The 23,323-nt window shown below is 41.7% G+C and overlaps 1 protein-coding gene across 2 annotated transcripts; it reads right to left on the minus strand.

Moving 5' to 3' along the window:
- Positions 1-873: 873 nt before the first annotated feature.
- gal3st1a (galactose-3-O-sulfotransferase 1a) lies at positions 874-22,137 on the minus strand. Of its 2 annotated transcripts, none has more exons than XM_014160797.2 (3): positions 21,757-22,137; positions 7,948-8,095; positions 874-4,741 (listed from the first exon to the last, which is right to left on the minus strand). In XM_014160797.2, exons 2-3 carry the CDS (start codon positions 8,073-8,075, stop codon positions 3,586-3,588), a joined length of 1,284 nt encoding a protein of 427 aa, XP_014016272.1. In that variant the 5' UTR covers positions 8,076-8,095; positions 21,757-22,137; the 3' UTR covers positions 874-3,585. The 2 variants fall into 2 exon arrangements, with proteins under 2 accessions (XP_014016272.1, XP_014016270.1); XM_014160795.2 differs by lacking the exon at positions 21,757-22,137 and adding an exon at positions 20,479-20,833.
- Between the last annotated feature and the right edge of the window lie 1,186 nt (positions 22,138-23,323).

Raw genomic sequence — 23,323 nt, forward strand, 5'->3', positions numbered from 1 at the left:
CACCATCCATAGTGTAATTAATAACTTCACCATGCTCACCATTGGCTTCTGAGTGGAGCCTAGTTAAATAATAAAAAAAGATATATTTAATGTCAGATTATTTTTATTTTTACCCATCTACCAATGGGTGCCCTTCTTTGTGAGGCATTGGAAAACCTTCCTGGTCTTTGTGGTTGATTCAGGTGTTTGAAATTCACTGCTCAACTGAGGGACCTTACAGATAATTGTATGTGTGGGGTACAGAGATGAGGTAGTCATTCAAAAATCATGTTAAACACTATTATTGCTAAGCACATTTTTACTCCTGAACGTTATTTATACTTGCCATAACAAAGAGTTTGAAAACTTATTGACTCAAGACATTTCAGCTTTTCATTTTGAATTAATTTGTAAACTATTTCGAAAAACATAATTACACCTTGACATTATGGGGTAGGCCAGTGACACAAAAACTCAGTTTAACCCATTTTAAATTCAGGGTGTCAAGGAGTGTGAATACTTTCTGAAGGCACTGTAAATTCCACACTGATCACCGCTGTTCGTGTAAACTCGTGGGATCACCGCTGTTCGTGTAAGGTCGTGGGATCACCGCTGTTCGTGTAAGGTCGTGAGATCAGGCAACACACGAAACATCTTTGTACGCAGAGACACTGAACTAAGTTACTGTAGAGCTACACACTCACAGACAAAATGACACACACACATTTGTGTTTACACATTATCTGTTGTTAATATCATGACTTTACTGTAAAGTGGATGTAAAATAAAGATGATAAAACGGCTTGAAAAGAAAAGCAGAATGCTGCATATCAAGATATCATTTTTGAAATATTAACACAGGGAACAACATTCTTAATAAAGCAATACAACAGACACCTTTTTCATTTGGTCTTTATTTCGAAAATACAAGAGTATCACTTTCTAAAATTGGCAGGGCTGATGGGTTAGATCCGACTATTCAGTATTCACATTTTATTGTCCTAAATTTGCCCTCAATATGTTCTTGAATGTGTCTTTCATAAAGGGAAATCTGAACTTGTTGTCATTGAAACCAACCAAATAGACAAATGGGGAAATGGTTCGGGTCAGTTTTCAATAGTATTCAATTTCACCATAAATAAATAGGGGGGAAATAAAAGGGACCATTTGCCCCCTATAAACACAACACACATTTTAAAGCGGGAGAGTGGGGTATGTTACAATGGTATGCATATCTTCAGATTGTAACTGAAAACGTTGCCGTTCTCAAGCACCTACCGGGTACATTACATTTTACAAACATGCACTGTATTTATGGGAAAATATATTTTGGTATTTGTTTCATTAGTCAATTGTTACAGTGCTTAATTTGAGCCGGATCCTGCTGGAACAGGTCCGGCACTTCTCATTTTTGGACATTTTCATTCCAGAACCCATTTGCCAGGATCCGGTACATCTTGTGGCATGAACAATTATTTTCACTGTTTGCAATGTAAAAAATATAATAAAAGCAATCAGAGTTAATTCAACTTTGACTCCTCTGTAATTCTCCTGCCCCGTAAAAAACGTAATGGGAAAACGTGCCTGATATTCTAAGAATGTATTCATGTTGGGCTGGCCCGGGTTTATGGTTTGCCCAACATTGTGCCCTATACCAACGCGTGACCATTGCTGTGGTGAGAGAAGGAAGCACGACTGTGTCCTTTACATAACTAAAATGAGATTCACTTTCTATGATCTCTCTCTCCCTCTTTCTACTCTGATAGGCATGAACCTTCAACTCTCTTCTCTCCAGCTTTGCACTTCATCATTTATTTCCTTATATAATCATAGCCACAGGAAGGTTGCTGGAGGTGCCGCAGCAACCCTGATAGATTGAAATAGCCTACATTTGCCAACGCTATATACTTACTGCTGTCTGTTCAGGAAGAACTGAAACAATTCTGAATACTACATCAGGAGTAAACCTATAATTTACCCACAGAGGATCAATAGCTTATAAAAAAATTGGCTAGGTGTGGATTGTGTGTAGCCCAACCGCAAGGCATGCCTACAATCAGGAACGCGCGGAAATTCTGTCAGTGAACAAACAGCATGCGGCCAAAACAGACATTTCGCAATATTTCAAATACAATCGCGGGAAAACACAGGTTGGAATGCTAATGGATCCTGCTGAAAAAAAAGCTAATCTGTTATCAACTTCCAAATAGGCTTATTGTAAAACAAGAGAGAGATAAGCTTTTTGGCACGAGCGCATCCGCCATCACCGGCGAGTGAGCAGCGCATCATTGGGAGAGTCAGTGAAACTGCAAAGCTTTTTTAGGACTATAATTTCCTCTTCATATTGTATAATACGTGACTCCCCCGCACACCTAGGTCTAGGCTATTGATGGATTTAAGACAAACTCATTTCTAGTGATCTCAGAATCTCAGTTTGTCAGTGTCAAAATAGCCTGTCATTTCGATCATTTGTGAGGTATTAATAAATAGTATTGTCACCTCCTGACCATGGTAAGCTGTTATTTTCTATGGTAGAGTAGGTCAGGGCGTGACAGGGGGGTTTATTCTATGTGTTCTATTTCTATGTTCTTAGGTTCTAGTTTTTGTATTTCTATTTTGGTTTGTTAGGGATGATCTCCAATTAGAGGCAGCTGGTTCTCGTTGTCTCTAATTGGAGATCATACTTAAGTAGGGGGTTTTCTTCCTGGGTTTTGTGGGTGATTATTTTTGAGTAGTGTTTGTTTCTCTGCGTCACGGTTTGTTGTTTTTGTCTATTCAGTTATTTGATGTATTGCATAGTTTCACAGAGTAAATAAAATGTGGAACGACACACACGCTGCACCTTGGTCCTCTCCTTTTGACAGCTGTGACAAGTATGCTAAAGTCTCCATTAATCTAAAATGATGTAGAATTAATTTCATTAAATGTTTTAATAAAAGGCCACATTTTTCACTGACACTAGGCTACATTTTTTTCCTCTCTACCGCTCTATGCCAGTAGCAAAAGCTATGATAATGCTGCATGGAATTTATTATAAAGGTGTTTTTTTTCATGGATTCTGGTACATCAGAGCCCCCCCCCAAGTCACCCCCCTCTCTGGCACACTTTGTTCTGGCACCTACCAATTTACAAATTAAGCACTGCATTGTTGATATAGTCCCAAAATGTTTTGCTTGTCAGCGATCAAGTTTTCAAGATATAAAACTTTCAAAATACAGAAATACAGCTGGTATGCAAAACACAGCATCATATGATTCAAAATGCATCATAGTAGCTGTATTTCTGAAAGCTTGATTGCTGACATGCAAAACGTTTTGGGACAATATCAACAATGGACTAATGAAACAAATACCAAAAGATAGTTTTGGGGTGGAGTTTTCCATTTAGGCAAACAAGTCAATACTGCTGACACATAGGAAGAGTTCATCATTCCATGATTGAGGAGGCTATGCTAAACAAACCCCCTTATGACCTTATTCAGGCCAAGGATATGCCACACACTCAGCCTCTCTCTCTCTCTTTCTCTCTCTCCCTCTATGCTCTCTAATGTAAAATTGTCCCCTGTCTCTCAAATCACCCTCCAGTCACCCGCTTGTCACCCGCTTGTCACCAGTTGATCATGTCTCTCACATGACCCCACAGCTTAGTGATCCACAGGTTGACCCCCAGCTCTGTCAGGTATTGCAGCTCGGGTGTGAGCATCTTACGGCACAGCTTGAGGTGGGCCTTGTCCACGTTCTTTTTCAGGTTGTAGCCCATGATGGACTTCTCCCCGATGGGCTGCCAGGGCTGCATGACTGTCTCCTGGATGCTATCTGCATCCACAGCATGCCCTCCCTCAATACAGACGGCCGCCATCTCTGCATTCCTCCTCCGGAGCTCCGCCACATCGTCAGCCATCCGCTGGTGCCCGTATGCCTCCACCTTCCTCCAGAAGGTGGCATTGAAGTGTTGGTACAGCCTCCAGTCCACGGCGTTCCACTCCAGGGCCTTGGCCCTCAAATCTGGGGTCAGTTTGGACACGGTGGAGCCCTTCCGGGCGTTGAGCTTGAAGAAGAGCAGGTCGTCCATCTCCCAACAGAGGGCGTCCATGAGCAGGATGAGGGACTCCTCAAAGTGCTCCACCAGCATGACCAGCTGGAAGCAGCCTGCGATGGCCCGGATGCCCTCCTCCACCCTCGGGTCGCCCAGCTCCAGAGTGTTGTCCTGCCCGAAGTCAAAGAACAGAAGATTCTTGAGGTAGAAGGAGTTGAAGCCATCAGGGTCAAAGTAGTGGTGGGGGTCACGGAGGAACTCCCTCACCTTGTCCTTGCCTGGTATTTTCCAGGTCATGGGCACCAGGCGGCCAAAGTAGTGGAAGGAGGATTCAAAGAGCTCAGCCGGGTCTCTGAGGACGGTGATGTAGGAGGTGTCTGTTGGGAGCACCTTGGCCACCTCCGGTGCATTGAAGCGCATGTGGTTGCATATGATATTGAAGCACATGCCAGGCCTGTAGTCCTTGACCTGGGAGCGTTGGAATGGGGATGGGTAGAAGAAGTCATTACGGCTGTCTGGAAAGGCAAACTTGAGCCTGTGCTTTTCTCCGAAGCGGAAGAGGATGTTGAGGAGCGTGCTGCTGGCCGTCTTGTGGGTCTTCATGAACATGACATCCACTTTGGGAGTGCAGAGGCCCGTCTGTCCCGCGGCATGCTGGGAGTCATTTGTGAATGGTGTGGCGTGGGCTTGAGCAGGCCGATGAGCGCAGGAGTAAGGCACTGGCACCCTATGGAGAGCAAGCGTACACATACAGTAACAGTCAAAAGTTTGGACACACCTACTCATTCAAGGGTTTTTCTTTATTTTTTACTATTTTCTACATTGTAGAATAATAGTGAATACATCAAAACTATGAAATAACACATATGGAATCATGTAGTAACCAAAAAAGTGTTAAACAAATGAAAATATATTTTATATTTGAGATTCTTCAAATAGCCACCCTTTGCCTTGATGACAGCTTTGCACTCTCTTGGCATTCTCTCAACCAGCTTCATGAGGTAGCCACCTGGAAGGCATTTCAATTAACAGGTGTGCCTTGTAAACAGTTTATTTGTGGAATTTCTTTCCTTCTTAATGCATTTGAGCCAATCAGCTGTGTTGTGACAAGGTAAGGGTGGTATACAGAAGATAGCCCTATTTAGTAAAATACCAAGTCCATACTATGGCAAGAACAGCTCAAATAAGCAAAGAAAAACAACAGTCCATCATTACTTTAAGACATGAAGGTCAGTCAATCTGGAAAATTTCAAGAACTTTGAAAGTTTCTTCAAGTGCAGTCGCAAAAACCATAAAGCGCTATGATGAAACTGGCTCTCATGAGGACTGCCACAGGAAAGGAAGACCCAGAGTTACCTCTGCTGCAGAGGATAAGTTAATTAGAGTTAACTGTACCTCAGATTGCAGCCCAAATAAATGCTTCACAGAGTTCAAGTGACACATCTCAACACCAACTGTTCAGAGGAGACTGCATGAATCAGGCCTTCATGGTCAATTTGCTACAAAGACACAACTTCTAAAGGACACCAATAATAAGAAGAGACTTGCTTGGGCCAAGAAACACGAGCAATGGACATTAGACCAGTGGAAATCTGTCCTTTGGTCTGATGAGTCCAAATTTGAGATTTTTGGTTCCAACCGCCGTGTCTTTGTGAGATTCAGAGTAGATGAACGGATGATCTCCGCATGTGTGGTTCCCACCGTGAAGCATGGAGGAAGAGGTGTGATGGTGTGGGGGTGCTTTGCTGGTGACACTGTCAGTGATTTATTTAGAATTCAAGGCACACATAACCAGCATGGCTACCACAGAATTCTGCAGCGAGTCGCCATCCCATCTGGTTTGCGCTTAGTTGGACTATCATTTGGTTTTTTTTACCAAGAAGGAGTATGTTGGAGTGCTGCATCAGATGGCCTGGCCTCCACAATCACCCAACCTCAACCCAATTGAGATGGTTTGGGATGAGTTGGACCACAGAGTAACCTGTTAGGGATAGGGGGCAGTATTTTCACGGCCGGATAAAAAACGTACCCGATTTAATCTGGTTATTACTCCTGCCCAGAAACTAGAATATGCATATAATTAGTAGATTTGGTTCGAAAACACCCTACATTTTCTAAAACTGTTTGAATGTTGTCTGTGAGTATAACAGAACTCATATGGCAGGCCAAAACCTGAGAAGATTCTATATGGGAAGTGCCCTGTCTGACCATTTCTTGTCCTTCTATAGCCTCTTTATCAAAAATACAGGATCTCTGCTGTAACGTGACATTTTCTAAGGCTTTCATTGGCTCTAGGAAGGCGCCAGAACGTTGAATGATAGCTCTGCAGTCTCTGGGCGAAAAACAGCAGGGGTTTTGGTGAGTGGTCCTTCTGAGAACACTGGTGTGCGCGTGCATGTGACGACTCCATGTTTTACTTTCAGTGTTTGAACGGATACAACGTCTCCCGGTCGGAATATTATCGCTATTTTACGAGAAAAATCGCATAAAAATAGATTTTAAACAGCGTTTGACATGCTTCGAAGTACGGTAATGGAATATTTTGACATTTTTTGTCACGAAACGCGCCGGCGCGTCACCCTTCGGATAGTGATTTGAACGCACAAACAAAACGGAGCTATTTGGATATAACTATGGATTATTTGGAACCAAAACAACATTGGTTGTTGAAGTAGAAGTCCTGGGAATGCATTCTGACGAAGAACAGCAAAAGTAATCCAATTTTTCTTATAGTAAATCTGAGTTTGGTGAGTGCCAAACTTGGTGGGTGTCAAAATAGCTAGCCGTGATGGCCGGGCTATATACTCAGAATATTGCAAAATGTGCTTTCACCGAAAAGCTATTTTAAAATTGGACACTGCGATTGCATAAAGGAGTTCTGTATCTATAATTCTTAAAATAATTGTTATGTTTTTTGTCAACGTTTATTGTGAGTAATTTAGTAAATTCACCAGAAGTTTTCGGTGGGTATGCTAGTTCTGAACAAAACATGCTAATGTAAAAAGCTGTTTTTTGATATAAATATGAACTTGATTGAACAAAACATGCATGTATTGTATAACATAATGTCCTAGGAGTGTCATCTGATGAAGATCATCAAAGGTTACTGCTGCATTTAGCTCTGGTTTTGGTTTCTGTGACATATATGCTAGCTTGAAAAATGGGTGTGTGATTATTTCTGGCAGGGTACTCTCCTGACATAATCTAATGTTTTGCTTTCGCTGTAAAGCCTTTTTGAAATCGGACAATGTGGTTAGATAAAGGAGAGTCTTATCTTTCAAATGGTGTAAAATAGTCATATGTTTGAGAAATTGAAATTATAGCATTTTTAAGGTTTTTCGTATTTCGCGCCAGGCGCTACCATTGGATATTGGCGAGGCGAAACGCCTGTCCATAAGGAAAAGCAACCAACAAGTGCTTAGAATATGTGGGAACTGTTGGAAAAGCATTCCTCATGAAGCTGGTTGAGAGAATGCCAAGAGTGTGCAAAGCTGTCATCACGGCAAGGTTGGCTAATTTGAAGAATCTCAAATATAAAATATATTTTGCTTTGTTTAACACTTTTTTGGTTAGTACATGATGCCATATGTGTTATTTCATAGTTTTGATATCTTCACTATTATTCTACAATGTAGAAAATAGTAAAAATAAAGAAAAAACCTTGAATGAGTAGGTGTGTCCAAACTTTTGACTGGTAGTGTACAACACATCAAATCACAAATATTATCTGATTTACCATTATACACTGATGTAGAAGACCCAAAACTAATTTTGCCTCTCATAGTAGCTTATTACCATCATTCATGTGGCAAATAAAGCAATCTGCATCATCTGTATATCATATATATTACTACTGAATGTTGTTGATGCAATATTTATTGCAAAGTATGCCCAACAACTTCCCCTAGTAAACAGTGTCGGAAAGGGGCTTACTCAGGCAGGTTGAAGTGGACCTGTGGAGCAGAAAGGCAGTAGACCAGGACCATACAGCTGGTAAGTAGGGTACCCAGGACAAGGCCTTTGCACATCGACCTCCATTGCCTCCCCTGTTTGACAACCATGGTCCCAAATTGAGGGTTATCTGAAACAAAAAGCAGTGTAAGTTATCCACGGTGTACCAAAACAATCGGCTGACAGTCCTGAAATCAACAATCGCCACTTTTTCATTGACATGGAATCTGTTGGTCACTTGGATCCACTGTCTCCTGTTCCTAATTATTTGGGAACACACGTAGCAGCTCAGTCAAATGGTTGTTTCCAATGAGCACATTGTGTGCCTTTAGTAATGAAACATCTATTAGGTTTATGTTGAGCAAATGTCAAGAAATCTACATTCCGTGATCATTTGAACACACATACTGTATCCTTCATACAATTCCTTGAAAAAGGACGCAATGGGAAATTGTCCAAAGAAGATGCATGTCCCAGCACCTACTCATTAAAGCTATACTCAAGAATTTATCATCATTTAAGTTGACATTTTGATACATAAGTTGACATTGTATAAGTCTTATTGTAAGACGTTGTAAGGGCTCACACATATTCTTCCAATTATAAAGCGTTATACCTGCATGCTTTTGAAAGTGTTACAACTATGCCTTTACCCTGAACACAGCACGGTGTAGCCACACAACAGCATGGACTGATATACCCTGTGTTTAAATGTCATCTGTCCCTTAGATGAATAATGCACGGAGCTGGAAAGTGATCTGGTGCGGATCTGCAGCCATTCAACCTGCAGCCTGAAATCAGATCGGACTGGACAGTGACCCAGAATAAGCTGGCACCATTAAGTACGTAACGTGCGTCACCCAGTTGCCACCTAGAGCGTGCTCGAGCAACTATACTAAAGACAAACCAAGTCAAGAAAATCTGTGTCAAAATGTTCTTTATTTCACAGAAAGCTCCCACGGCTTTGTTGAAGTTTGAGGTTTCCTCAATACTGAAATCTTCTGTGAACAATTAGGTCTAACATCAGTTAGAATCACCATCCCCATTTTGCAGACATTTGTGTGATAAAAATTTTTTCTGATGGAAAAGAAAACATTCTGCGGCTGCTGGTCACTCAGTGATGGAGTTGAAAATGGGGCTACGTCTTTTGCTCCTTTGTCTGGGAGTTCCATGACGGGGCCGTTATAGAGGCATGTGAGGGGGCATTCTGCCTGCCCTTAGAGTCAGCCCAGGCACTGGGATATATGGGAGACATTTAAGCGCTAGTCCCCCTGAATCAGGGATCTTTCCATGGAGCTGTTTAACCTGCCAATGGACCTTGGTATAGATGTGTGCTTCGTTAGGCTGAGCACTTACTCTGCCTCTGGGAAGGATGCACACCTTTGTTTGGCAGGTGTCTGTTATTGTCTAATGTTTCATGTAGTATATTGTATCTACCAAGTATTGTCTGATATGGGTAGGTGCTAAGAAGCAACAGTGACTTTAGAAAGTATTCACACCCCTTGACGTTTACCACGTTATGTTGTGTTACAGCCTGAATTTAAAATGGATTCAATTGAGATGTTTTTGTAACTGGCCTACACACAATACCCCGTAATGTCAAAGTTGGAATTTATACTAATTAATTAAAAATGAAAAGATTAAATGTCTTCAGTCAATAAGTATTCAATCCTTTGTTATGGCAAGCCTAATTAAATTCAGGAGTGAAAACTTGCTTAACAAGTCACATAATAAGTTGCATGGACTCAATAATAGTGTTTAACATGATTTTTAATGACTAACTCGTCTCTGTACCCCACACATACAATTATCTGTAAGGTCCCTCAGTTTAGCAGTGAATTTCAAACGGGGAGGTTTTCCAATACCTCACAAAGGAGGGCACCTATTGGTAGATGGGAGAAAAAAAGCAGACATTGAATATCCCTTTGAGCATGGCGCAGTTATTAATTACACTTTGGCTGGTGTATCAATACACCCAGTCACTACAAAGATACAGGCGTCCTTCCGAACTCAGTTGCCGGAGAGGAAGGAAACCGCTCAGGGATTTCACCATGAGGCCAACGATGACTGTAAAACAGTTACAGAGTTGAATGGCTGTGATAGGAGAAAACTGATGATGGATAAACAATATTGTAGTTACTCCACAATACTAACCTAATTGACAGAGTGAAAAGAGGGAAGACTGTGCAGAAGAAAAATATTCCAAAACATGCGTCCTGTTTGCAACAAGGCACTAAAGTAATACAGAAACAAATGTGGCAAAGCAATTACCTTTTCGTCCTGAATACAAAGTGTTATGTTAGGGCCAAATCCAATGCAGCACATTACTGAGTATCACTCTCCATATTTTCAAGCATAGTGGTGGCTGCATCATACTATGGGTATGCTTGTAATCGTTAAGGACTGGGGAGTTTTTCAGGATAATAATTGGCAAATGTTGCAAAATCCAGGTCTGGAAAGCTCTTAGAGACTTACCCAGAAAGTCTCACACCTGTAATCGCTGTATTGACTCAGGGGGTTGAGTACTTATCTAATCAAGATATCTAATCAAGATGTATTAGTGTTTTATTTTTCATGATTTCTTTTTACAAATTTTCACATTCTTCTTCCACTTTGACATTACAGAGTATTTTGTGCAGATGGTTGACAAACAATGACAATGACATCCAATCCCACCTTGTAACAGCAGCATGTGGAAAATGGGGTAGGAATACTTTCTGTATGTCTACAACACCATTCAAATGGAATTGTACGGTGAAGGGCAATGGTAAAAGTCCCTCTCTCTACAAATCGTATAAGCAGTAATGTATCCATTATCTAATGATATCATAACTTTCAGTCACAAAAGCACATATTGACATACTGTGCATGAAAACATTCATGGTCATGAACCCCAAACAGAGACATTCAGGAAAACTTTCAATGTGAGGGCTAAGTTGCTATGCACACCGTCACAGTCATTGCCAATGCTCAAATAACTCATGTCTGAATGAAACCTGCTATGGAATAGGTTAGGAAGGTTAGGTCTGAGGAGCATGATTAGACACTAGCACTACCACTTCCACACTCCAGTCCCAGGGGACCAGCAGCAACCAGGTCCAAATGCTCTGTCAAGCCTTGATAAAGTTTGCAGGTGTGGGCAATTAGGAGTTTAGTCAATCCTTGAGAGAGAGGTGGACAGAGCCTCTCGGCATGACAGATTTAGTTTTTTTTAGTTAACCTCTTTAGTTTCCGCAATGTACAGTTGAAGTCGGAAGTTTACATACACCTTAGCCAAATACATTTAAACTTAGTTTTTCACAATTCCTAACATTCAAGCATAGTAAAAATTCCCTGTTTTAGGTCAGTTAGGATCACCACTTTATTTTAAGAATGTGAAATGTCAGAATAATAGTAGAGAAAATGATTTATTTCAGCTTTTGTTTCTTTCATCACATTCCCAGTGGGTCAGAAGTTTACATACACACAGTATTTGGTAGCATTGCCTTTAAATTGTTTAACCTGGGTCAAACATTTCGGGTAGCCTTCCACAAGCTTCCCACAATAAGTTGGGTGAATTTTGGCCCATTCCTCCTGACAGAGCTGGTGTAACTGAATCAGGTTTGTAGGCCTCCTTGCTCGCACACGCTTTTTCAGTTCTTCCCACAAATTGTCTATGGAATTGAGGTCAGGGCTTTGTGATGGCCACTCCAATACCTTGACTTTGTTGTCCTAAAGCCATTTTGCCACAACTTTGGAAGTATGCTTGGGGTCATTGTCCATTTGGAAGACCCATTTGTGACCAAGCTTTTACTTTCTGACTGAGGTCTTGAGATGTTGCTTCAATATATCCACATAATTTTCCATTCCTCATGATGCCATCTATTTGTGAAGTGCACCAGTCCCTCCTGCAGCAAAGCACCCCCACAACATAATACTGCCACCTCCGTGCTTCACAGTTGGGATGGTGTTCTTCGGCTTGCAAGCGACCCCCTTTTTCCTCCAAACATAACGATGGTCATTATGGCCAAACAGTTCTATTTTTGTTTCATCAAACCAGAGGACATTTCTCCAAAAAGTACGACCTTTGTCCCCATGTGCAGTTGCAAACCGTAGTCTGGCTTTTTTATGGCCGTTTTGGAGCACTGGCTTCTTCCTTGCTGAGCGGCCTTTCAGGTTATGTCGATATAGGACTCGTTTTACTGTGGAAATAGATACTTTTGTACCTGTTTCCTCCAGCATCTTCACAAGGTCCTTTGCTGTTGTTCAGGGATTGATTTGTACTTTTCGCACCAAAGTACGTTCATCTCTAGGAGACCGAACGCGTCTCCTTCCTGAGCGGTATGACGGCTGCGTGGTTCCATGGTGTTTATACTTGCGTACTATTGTTTGTACAGATGAATGTGGTACTTTCAGGCAATTGGAAATTGCTCCCAAGGTTGAACCAGACTTGTGGAGGTATACCATTTTTTTCTGAGGTCTTGGATGATTTCTTTTGATTTTCCCATGATGTCAAGCAAAGAAGCACTGAGTTTGAAGGTAGGCCTTGAAATACATCAACAAATACACCTCCAATTGACTCAAATGATGTCAATTAGCCTATCAGAAGCTTCTAAAGCCATGACATCATTTTCTGGAATTTTCCAAGCTGTTTAAAGGCACAGTCAACTTAGTGTATGTAAACCTCTGACCCACTGGAATTGTGATACAGTGAATTGTAAGTGAAATAATCTGTCTGTAAACAATTGTTTGAAAAATGACTTTCGTCATGCACAAAATAGATGTCCTAACTGTCTTGCCAAAACTATAGTTTGTTAACAAGAAATTTGTGGAGTAGTTGAAAAACGAGTTTTAATGACTCCAACCTAAGTGTAGGTAAACTTACGACTTCAACTGTAAATATGTATTTTGGCCATCCTTTTGTACAACGAACAATAATCCACTTGGTCTGGCCGACCAATGGGAGTCAGGACAGAGCTGGCCCTGGATCCCAGTAAATGTACTTTCTCCTGGGCAAGGGTACATACACTACACCCCTTAAAAGTTGTGGATTTGGCTATTTCAGCCACACACGTTGCTGACAGGTGAATAAAATAGAGCAAACAGCCATGCAATCTCTACAGACAAACATTGGAAGTAGAATGGCCTTACTGAAGAGCTCAGTGACTTTCAACGTGGCACCGTCATACAAGTCAGTCCGTCATATTTCTGCCCTGCTAGAGCTGCCCCAGTCAACTGTAAGAGCTGTTATAGTGAAGTGGAAATGTCTAGGAGCGACAACGGCTTAGCCGAGAAGTGGTAGGCCACACAAGCTTACAGAACAGGACCACCGAGTGCTGAAGCTCGTAGCGCGTATAAATCTTCTGTCCTTGATTGCAACACTTACTACCGAGTTCCAAACTGCCTCTGGAAGCAACTTCAGTACAAGAACTGTTCATCTGGAGCTTCATGAAATGGGTTTCTATGGCCGAGCAGCCGCACACAAGCCTAAGATCACCATGCGCAATGCCAAGGGTCGGCTGGAGTGGTGTAAAGCTCGTCGCCATTGCACTCGCGTTCCCTGGAGTGATGAATCACGCTTCACCATCTGGCAGTCCGACAGACGAATCTGGGTTTGACGGATGTCAGGAGAACGCTATGTGCCCCAATGCATAGTACCAACTGTAAAGTTTGGTTGAGGAGAAATAATGGTCTGGGGCTGTTTTTCATGTTTCGGGCTAGGCCCCTTAATTCCAGTGAAGAGAAATATTAAGGCTACAGCGTACCATGACATTCTAGACGATTTTGTGCTTCCAACATAACTGGCCTGCACAGAGCCCTGACCTCAACCCCACCAAACACCTTTGGGATGAATTGGAATGCCGACTGCTAGCCAGGCCTAATCGCCCAACATCAGTGCCTGACCTCACCAATGCTCTTGTGGCTGAATGGAAACAAGTCCCTGCACCAATGATCCAACATCTAGTGCAAAGCCTTCACAGAAGAGTGGAGGCTGTTATAGCTGCAAGGAGGGGGGCAACTCTATATTAATGTCCATGATTTTGTAATGAGATGTTCGATGAGCAGGTGTCCACATACTTTTGGTCATGTAGTTTATATATATATATATATATATATATATATATATACAGTATATCTATATAGATATATATATATATCTATATAGTGCATTCGGAAAGTATTCAGACCCCTTGATTTTTTCCACATTTTGTTACATTACAGCTTTATTCTAAAATGGATAAAATAGTCCTCCCACCCCATCATCAGTCTACACACAATACCCCATAATGACAGAGCAAAAACAAGTTTTTAGAATTTTTAGCAAATTTATCAAATAAAAAAAACTGAAATACCACATTTACATAAGTATTCAGACCCTTCAATAAGGAATTTGTTGAAGGATCTTTGGCAGCGATCACAGCCTCGAGTATGACGCTACAAGCTTGGAACACCTGTATTTGGGGAGTTTCTCTCATTCTTCTCTGCAGATCCTCTCAGGCTCTGTCAGGTTGGATGGGGCGCGTCGCTGCACAGCTATTTTCAGGTCTCTCCAGAGATGTTCAATCGGGTTCAAGTCCAGGCTCTGGCTGGGCCAATCAAGAACATTCAAAGACTTGTCCTGAAGCCACTCCTGCATTGTCTTGGCTGTGTGCTTAGGGTTGTTGTCCTGTTGGAAGGTGAACCTTCGCCCCAGTCTGAGGTCCTGAGTGCTCTGGAGCAGGTTTCCATCAAGGATCATTCTCTACTTTGCTCCGTTCATCTTTCCCTCGATCCTGACTAGTCTCCCAGTCCCTACCGCTGAAAAACATCCCCACAGCATGATGCTGCAACCACCATGCTTCACCGTAGAGATGGTGCCAGGTTTCCTCAAGACGTCACGCTTGGCATTCAGGCCAAAGAGTTCAATCTTGGTTTCATCCAACCAGAGAATCTTGTTTTTCATGGTCTGAGAGTCTTTTAGGTGCCTTTTGGCAAACTCCAAGCGGGCTGTCATGTGCCTTTCACTGAGGAGTGGCTTCCGTCTGGCCACTCTACCATAAAGGCCTGATAAAGACCTGACTGCTGCAGAGATGGTTGTCCTTCTGAATGGTTCTCCCATCTCCACAGATGAACTCTGGAGCTCTGTCAGAGTGACCATTGGGTTCTTGGGTCACCTCCCTGACCAAGGCCCTTCTCCACCGATTGCTCCGTTTGGCTGGGCGGCCAGCTCTAGGAAGAGTCTTGGTGGTTCCAAACTTCTTCAATTTAAGAATGATGGAGGCCACTGTTCTTGGGGACCTTCAATCCTGCAGACATGTTTTGGTACCCTTCCCCAGATCTGTGTCTTGACACAATCCTGTCTTGGAGTTCTACGGACAATTCCTTTGACCTCATGGCTTGGTTTTTGCTCTGACATGCATTGTCAACTGTGGGACTTTATATAGACAGGTGTGTGCCTTTCCAAATCATGTCCAATCCATTGAATTTACCACAGGTGGACTCCAATCAAGTTGTAGAAACATCTCAAGGATGATCAATGGAAACAGGATGCACCTCTCGACTTCCGCCTCTCCCGAGTCCATAGGGGAGTTGCAGCGATGGGACAAGACTGTAACTACCAATTGGATATCACGAAAAGGGGTAAAAATTGTAAAATAAATTTAAGAACTTAGCCTCTCCTTTTGCCCTCAGAACAGCCTCAAATCATTAAGGCGTGGACTCTAAAAGGTGTCAAAAGCTTTACACAGGGATGCTGGCCCATGTTGACTAAAATGCTTCCCACAGTTGTGTTAAGTTGGCTGGATGTCCTTTGGGTGGTGGTCCATTCTTTATACACACTGGAAACTTTTGGGTGTGAACAACCCAGCAGCATTGCAGTTCTTGACACAAATCGGTGTGCCTGGCACCTACTACCTCACCCCGTTCAAAGGCACTTAAATGTATTTTTTTGTCAATTCACCCTCTGAATGGCCATGTCTCAATTGTCTCAAGGTTTAAAAATCATTCTTTAACCTGTCTCCTCCCTATTATCTACACTGATTGAAATAGATTTAACAAGTGGCATCAATAAGAGATCATAGCTTTAACCTGGATTCACCTAGTTAGTCTATGTCATGAAAAGAGCAGGTGTACATAATGTTTTGTACATCATTTAATAAGATTATTAAATTAAAAGATGTTGCTGACTTCACAACAGAACACTTAAACTGGAACGATATTTTCAGTAACAGTTGCACAAAAGTACAGTTGAAATCGGAAGTTTACATACACTTAGGTTGGAGTCATTAAAACGCGTTCAACCACTCCACAAATTTCTTGTTAAAAAACTATAGTTTTGGCAAGTCAGTTAGGACATCTACTTTGTGCATGACACAAGTAATTTTATATATAAACAATTGTTTACAGACAGATTATTTCACTTATCCTTCACTGTATCACAATTCTAGTTGGTCAGAAGTTTTCATACACTAAGTTGACTGTGCCTTTAAACAGCTTTTTTAAATGATGTCATGGCTTTAGAAGCTTCTGATCGGCTAATTGACATCATTTGAGTCAATTGGAGGTGTACCTGTGGCTGTATTTCAAGGCCTACCTTCAAACTCAGTCCCTCTTTGCTTGACATCATGGGAAAATCAAAAGAAATCAGCCAAGACCTCAGACTTCTTTTGTTGTTGACCTCCACAAGTCTGGTTCATCCTTGGGAGCAATTTCCAAACGCCTGAAGATACCACGTTCATCTGTACAAACAATAGTACACAAGTATAAACACCATGGGACCCTGTGGCTCAGTTGGTAGAGCATGGTGTTTGCAACGCCAGGGTTGTGGGTTTGATTCCCACGGGGGGCCAGTACGGAGAAGAAAAAAAATGTATGAAATGAAATGTTTGAAATGTATGTATTCACTACTGTAAGTCGCTCTGGATAAGAGCGTCTGCTAAATAACTAAAATGTAAATGGACCACGCAGCCGTCATACTACTCAGGATGGAGACACGTTCTGTCTCCTAGAGATGAATGTACTTTGGTGCAAAAAGTGCAAATCAATCCCTGAACAACAGCAAAGGACCTTGTGAAAATGCTGGAGGAAACAGGTACAAAAGTATACACAGTAAAACGAGTCCTATATTGACATAACCTGAAAGGCCGCTCAGCAAGGAAGAAGCCAGTGCTCCAAAATGGCCATAAAAAAGTCAGACTACGGTTTGCAACTGCACATGGACACAAAGATTGTACTTTTTGGAGAAATGTCCTCTGGTTTGATGACACAAACATAGAACTGTTTGGCCATAATGACCATTGTTATGTTTGGAGGACAAAGGGGGTCGCTTGCAAGCTGAAGAACACCATCCCAACAGGGAAGCACGGGGTGGCAGCATCATGTTGTGGGGGTGCTTTGCTGCAGGAGGGACTGGTGCACTTCACAAATAGATGACATCATGAGGAATGGAAAATGATGTGGATATATTGAAGCAACATCTCAAGACATCAGTCAGGAAGTTAAAGCTTGGTTGCAAATGGGTCTTCCAAATGGACAGTGACCCCAAGCATACTTCCAAAGTTGTGACAAAATGGCTTAAGGACAACAAAGTCAAGGTATTGGAGTGGCCATCACAAAGCCCTGACCTCAATCCTATAGAAAATTTGTGGGAAGAACTGAAAAAGCATGTGCAAACAAGGAGGCCTACAAACCTGACTCAGTTACACCAGCTCTGTCAGGAGGAATGGGCCAAAATTCACCCAATTTATTGTGGGAAGCTTGTGGAAGGCTACTTGAAACGTTTGACCCAAGTTAAACAATTTAAAGGCAATGCTACCAAATACTAATTGCATGTATGTAAACTTCTGACCCACTGGGAATGTGATGAAAGAAATTAAAGCTGAAATAAATCATTCTCTCTACTATTATTCTGACATTCCACATTCTTAAAATAAAGTGGTGATCCTAACTGACCTAAGACAGGGAATTTTTACTAGGATTAAATGTCAGGAATTGTGAAAAACTGAGTTTAAATGTAGTTGGCTAAGGTGTATGTAAACCTCCGACTTCAACTGTATCTTCTGAACTATAAGGTTCTATCTGAAAAAAGATTATTCCAAGATAATTGGCTTTAATGTTCCAAACCCTCATTAGTTTGAATGTATTCTGTCAGAATTTTTTAACTTAACAACATGAATTGTGGTATTTGCAAACCACGCCCCCCAAATATTCTAATGAGTCCCTGCCTCTACATTATAAAGTAACTGGGCTTGGTGTGGGCTAGCCCTTGCCCTTGTTTGGTTTGGTGTGGGCTGGCCCTTGTTGGAGTTGTGATAACAGCGTAAATCTCTCTAGGACAAGGTGACCTTCATCAATATATTCACCTGTATTTACCCCAAAATGCTAATTAGCTCTTAATTTGGCTATCATAAAGAACTACAAATGCCATGATGATCTGGACGAGACTGCCGAATCGAGTCTGTTAGGTTCTAATTATCAGAGTAAGAACTCGACGGACACTATGAAAGCTTACACCAAGTTTATTGTCCCCCAAAGAATCGAACAGCTGAACCGACAAAAACATGTTTACTATAGTGGTGGTATATGTACCCCACTTTGAGGTGGAATCTCCTCCTTCTCTCCAAACACTACATCTCTGTTGCTAGGCAGGAAATGAAGTGACGCGAGCTAAAAACTGTTCCTTCTCCCTTAATGTGACCTGACCTGCTCTAGACCCCCTTCATCACTACTCCATGGCTCTCTCCCCTTATCAATGCCTGCCACGTGATCGTTTTCCCAAGCTTAATTGCCCCCACCATATACCTTCCTCCTACAGATAACCATTAACTCCTGGTGTAGACCCTCTAAACCTAAGCACTCAATATTTCAATAGGATACCTGATAATTAACCCTATTCCAAGTTTAGGAGTTAGAACCCAGAAACATCAAGGTTTAGGTAAGAATTTATGGATGAACTATCTAATGTTAGCTAAATGTAGTAATTAATAAATTGGCTGCGCTTCTTTAAATGGACAATTCTGTGAACTGTCTTGTGCAAGTTCTAAATTGACACAATACCTGTTAGCAAAGGTGTCCGTTAGAGATGACGTGCAGGAGCTTGCAGGGATTTGTAGTCTTGCATGATGTCTACTTTGATGCTAATTAGTATTTTTGAATATGAGAGCAAATAGAGCCAAATATATTGATAAAAGTCACCTTGTCCGAGAGAGATTTACATGGTTATCAAAATGTCATGCCAGGGTAAGCCTACGGTACACGAAACAAAGCCCTTATTTTAAGTGTTTCTAAAATGGGAAAAAGTAATGGTGGAAAAACGATTGGAATCATTTCCCTGTTTGACCGCTCATTTTTATGGGTATTGACACCTACACTGTGGGGCTCTATGGCAACAGCTAGTCTTCAAGGATACTATCGGCAGAGCAAAATGTACTTGGCGGTACAGTAACTGGAAAAGGTTGGGAACCACTGCACTAGCCTGTGTTGTACTGGTGTAGGCTTGCCCATGTTGTACTGGTGTGGGCTTGGTATGGGGAAAGCCCATGCTGGTGGGGTTGTTGTGGGCTAGCCCATGTTTAGCCCATGTTTGGCTGTCTAAGCCCCTGCCCACCTTGCCCACCAAATACCCAAATGGGGCCAACAGGGCCATGTTTGCTGGGTGGTCAGGTTACAGAACAATTAGGCAAGCCTAGGCTCCCTAGACCCAGCGAGTATAGTGTAACAGTAGGTTTGTCTTATCAGTCTTGTAACAGCCCATATTGGCTGCTCTATCATTTGAAACAATTTTCTTCAGGCCAAATTTCAGAACTCAAACTTGAGATAAAATATTTTAGTTGCACATTATGATCATTCTATTATACCTATGTCGAAATATAAGACAAAAAAATAGATGTTTAGAACCAGTGGTGGAAAAAGTACTAAATTGTGATACTTGAGTAAAAGTAAAGACACTTTAATAGATAATGATTCAAGTAAAAGTGAAAGTCACCCAGTAAAATACTACTTGAGTAAAAGTCTAAAAGTATCTGGTTTAAAAAGTACAGTTGTGAAAAAAGTAATCAATTGTCATACTGCTATATATCAGATTCCTTATACTAAGCAAACCAGATGGCATTTTTTTTTGTTTATTACTTTTATGGACCGACAAGGGTACACTTCAACACTCAGTTTACATACGCAGTATTTGTGTTTAGTGAGTCTGCCTGATCAGAGGCAGTAGAGATGACAACGCATTATATTGATAGGTGTGAATTGGACCATTTTGCTGTCCAGCCTGAGCATTTGAAATGCAACGAGTACTTTTGCGTGCCAGGAAAAATGTAATGGAATTAAAAGTACATATTTTCTTTTGGAATGTAGTGGAGTAAAAGTAAAAATTTTCTAAAATATAAATAGTCAAGTACAGATACCCCCAAAAACGACTTAAGTAGTACTTCAAAGTATTTTTACTTAAGTACTTTACATCACTGTTTAGAACCATAAATAGGTCTGTAGTATAAATTTCAATATACAAATCTCAAATGATCCTCAGTGATTCTCTTTGTGAAAAATAACACTTACCCTTTTGTGCATAAATCCAGCAACTGCAGTTAGATTAAAAATGCCACTGAAGTTGAAACCTAGGACGGTTGTTTCTCCTCAGAGTGTATAGCAGTGAGTATAAGAAGAGCTGTCCGGTCCACTGGTGCCTTTTTCCTGCTCCCGTTGGGTCACACATGCTGTCACAACCCCACCACATGGTCCAGTACTTTCCTTATTACATATGACAGCCCAACGCTCCGAAGCCCATTCACCTGGCAGGTGATCTCTCTCTCTCTCTCTGTATATTATGCAAACCTGATGTCTCTGGCACCCTCCTCCTCCACTTTCAACTCTCAAAGTGATCAGGCTCCCTGTCAGGGAACTTGCACTTGTCAGTGTGTGAAAGAGAGAGGCACATAGAGAGAGAAAGAGATGGAGAGAGAGTGGGGGGGGTAGAGGGACAGGGGAAGGGCTCTTTTCTGTCTTTATACAGAAGGCTATTGAGAGCAGAAACTGGACTCAAGTCTCAGATGCAAGCTGATAGGAGGGCTAGCAAATAGTTTAAAAAAATAACAAATGCAGAGAGCCAAAGCACAAAGCCCTCGATTGTGCCAACTTATCAAGCCTGCTCTGTCTCACGACCGTATTGTTCTAAAGACTACTTTAGCAAGCTGTGCATATAGATCATTTACCCAAAAAAAATGAAGATAGGATTAATAACATAATGAAATACGAATGAAGCAATAAGGCATGAGAACCCATGGATTATCAAAAATACACACGGCTAAGAGATGTTCTTGGGCACGACAAGAACAATAGGTTACAAATACACTGAAAAGACATGGGTATTGCATTTCATGTAGTCTTTGTTTTGTGGTCGAACCCAGCTACAGTACAGAACAATAGCCACAATTCATTTTTCAACTAAACATCTGAACCTGAGGGATGGGCTTGAAAAACTTTACTATTTTCAAATGAAGGACCAATAGCTTATGTATATTTTGAAACTATACATTGTTTTGGTTACGATATGATATGGATTCTGTACTAAGCTTGTAAGTTATATTACTTAAGAATCAAATGTACATATAATACATTAATAAGAAAGACCAAGTTAAGCTGCAGCTGGCCCAGAACAGAGCCGCATGTCCTGCTCTTCATTGTAATCAGAGGGCTAATGTTAATACTATGCATGCCAGTCTCTCCTGGCTAAGAGTTGAGGAAAGACTTCTTGTTTTTGTAAGAAACATTTATTTGTTGGAAATTCCAAATTGTTTGCATAGTCAACTTACAGACAGCACTGACACAAGCACTTACCCGACCAGACATGCCAGCAGGGGTCTTTTCACTGTACACAGGTCCAGGACAAATTCAATGAAACGTACAGTATTATACAGAGCCATGTGTGCATGGAACTCTCTTCCATCTCATGTAGCGTAAGTGAAAAGCAAACCTGATTTCACAAAACAAATAAAGCAACACCTCATGGCACGCCTCTCCCACACGTGACCTACAGTACTTGTGTGTATGTACTGACATGTATGTGTAACGGATAGATGCAAACACACGTTTTAAACGTATGTAAATTGTAGTCTTTTGTCTGTAATGTCTTGGATCCCAGTGTAACTAGCTGTCGCCCATTGGCGTCGGATAATGGGGATCTAATAAATCTAATTGTGAGGAACAGCAGGAAATCTGACGTAAAAGCTGATTTTATTCATTCTGCATTTTCAGTTTCATAATAAAGTCGTGTTACCGGACTCAGATTAAGCCTACTCCTGGATCAAAATGCACTTTCAATGGAAATTTGCCTACTCCTTTGGACTCGTGAGAATATGGACAACTGTATTTGGTACCACTACCGTCCATTTAACGGCAGTATCACGGTGTCAATAGAGAATGATCCAGACATACGAGCCAAAGGATTGATTAGTCCATTTTACTCTGGGAAGCGGGATGTGACAATATGTTGTCATACAGCACTGACTATTACAGTAAAGGGAGGTGGGCACTGTCCCTCTTTCCACACACTAAAGCCTTTCAATCTAGAAGGAGAAAGCATAGGGATCACGCTGATCATCCCACCCTGCCTCTAACCCTTCCCCCCACAACACTCAGTCTTTTGTTGAATGGGGTGCGTCCTGGCGAGTGCCAGGCTGAGACTCGGACTAGGCGGGCATGTGTGGAATGCAGATATGGCATGCTGGTAAATGGTGGGGGGGATGGGTAGCAGCAAAGGTGGATGGGTAGCTCGGTTCACCCGCGTGAAAAAGCTAACAGTGAAACCATGGCAACCTCCACCTCCGTCCACGCCACGATCCTCATGTGGCGGCATCAGATTCCACATCTCTGGTATCAGAGTTGGCCCAACTGCACATATGAAACCAAGAAGGCTACCATCTGCTATTTACAGACAGAGCCAGTGTTATGATACTGATGATTTGTCGAGATCAGGGGAAAATGACTCTCCGCTCTCATTGAAGCCACAAAGGTCAAGGCGGACCGTGGTACTGCTGGCATTGTTCTCAAAAAACAGTATACCCATTCTAGTGAATGGGGAAAAAATCTTTGAGGTCAATCTTCGTGTAAAAAGAAAAATCAGGGTACCAATAATTGCTTCTATTACACCAGATGTATGTCCTTGAACCGGTTATTTCAAAATAACACACAGAAGAAGTTAAGGATTATTCAGTTGCTACTGGCAGCACCACGGTCAACCTTCGACTGGAGATACTCAAGGAGAGGGCAGCACCAAACTAGCCTGCAACGTCACTTCCTGGACTAACTCAAACTGTGCATGTCGTCTTGAAACTCTACCCCATGAAACACCATCTTAGTTGCTCAAACTGACTTCCTTGCCTTCAAAAGGCACTATCTTCACATA

This window comes from Salmo salar, chromosome ssa20 (assembly GCF_905237065.1).
Source record: "Salmo salar chromosome ssa20, Ssal_v3.1, whole genome shotgun sequence".
NCBI lineage: Eukaryota > Metazoa > Chordata > Actinopteri > Salmoniformes > Salmonidae > Salmo > Salmo salar.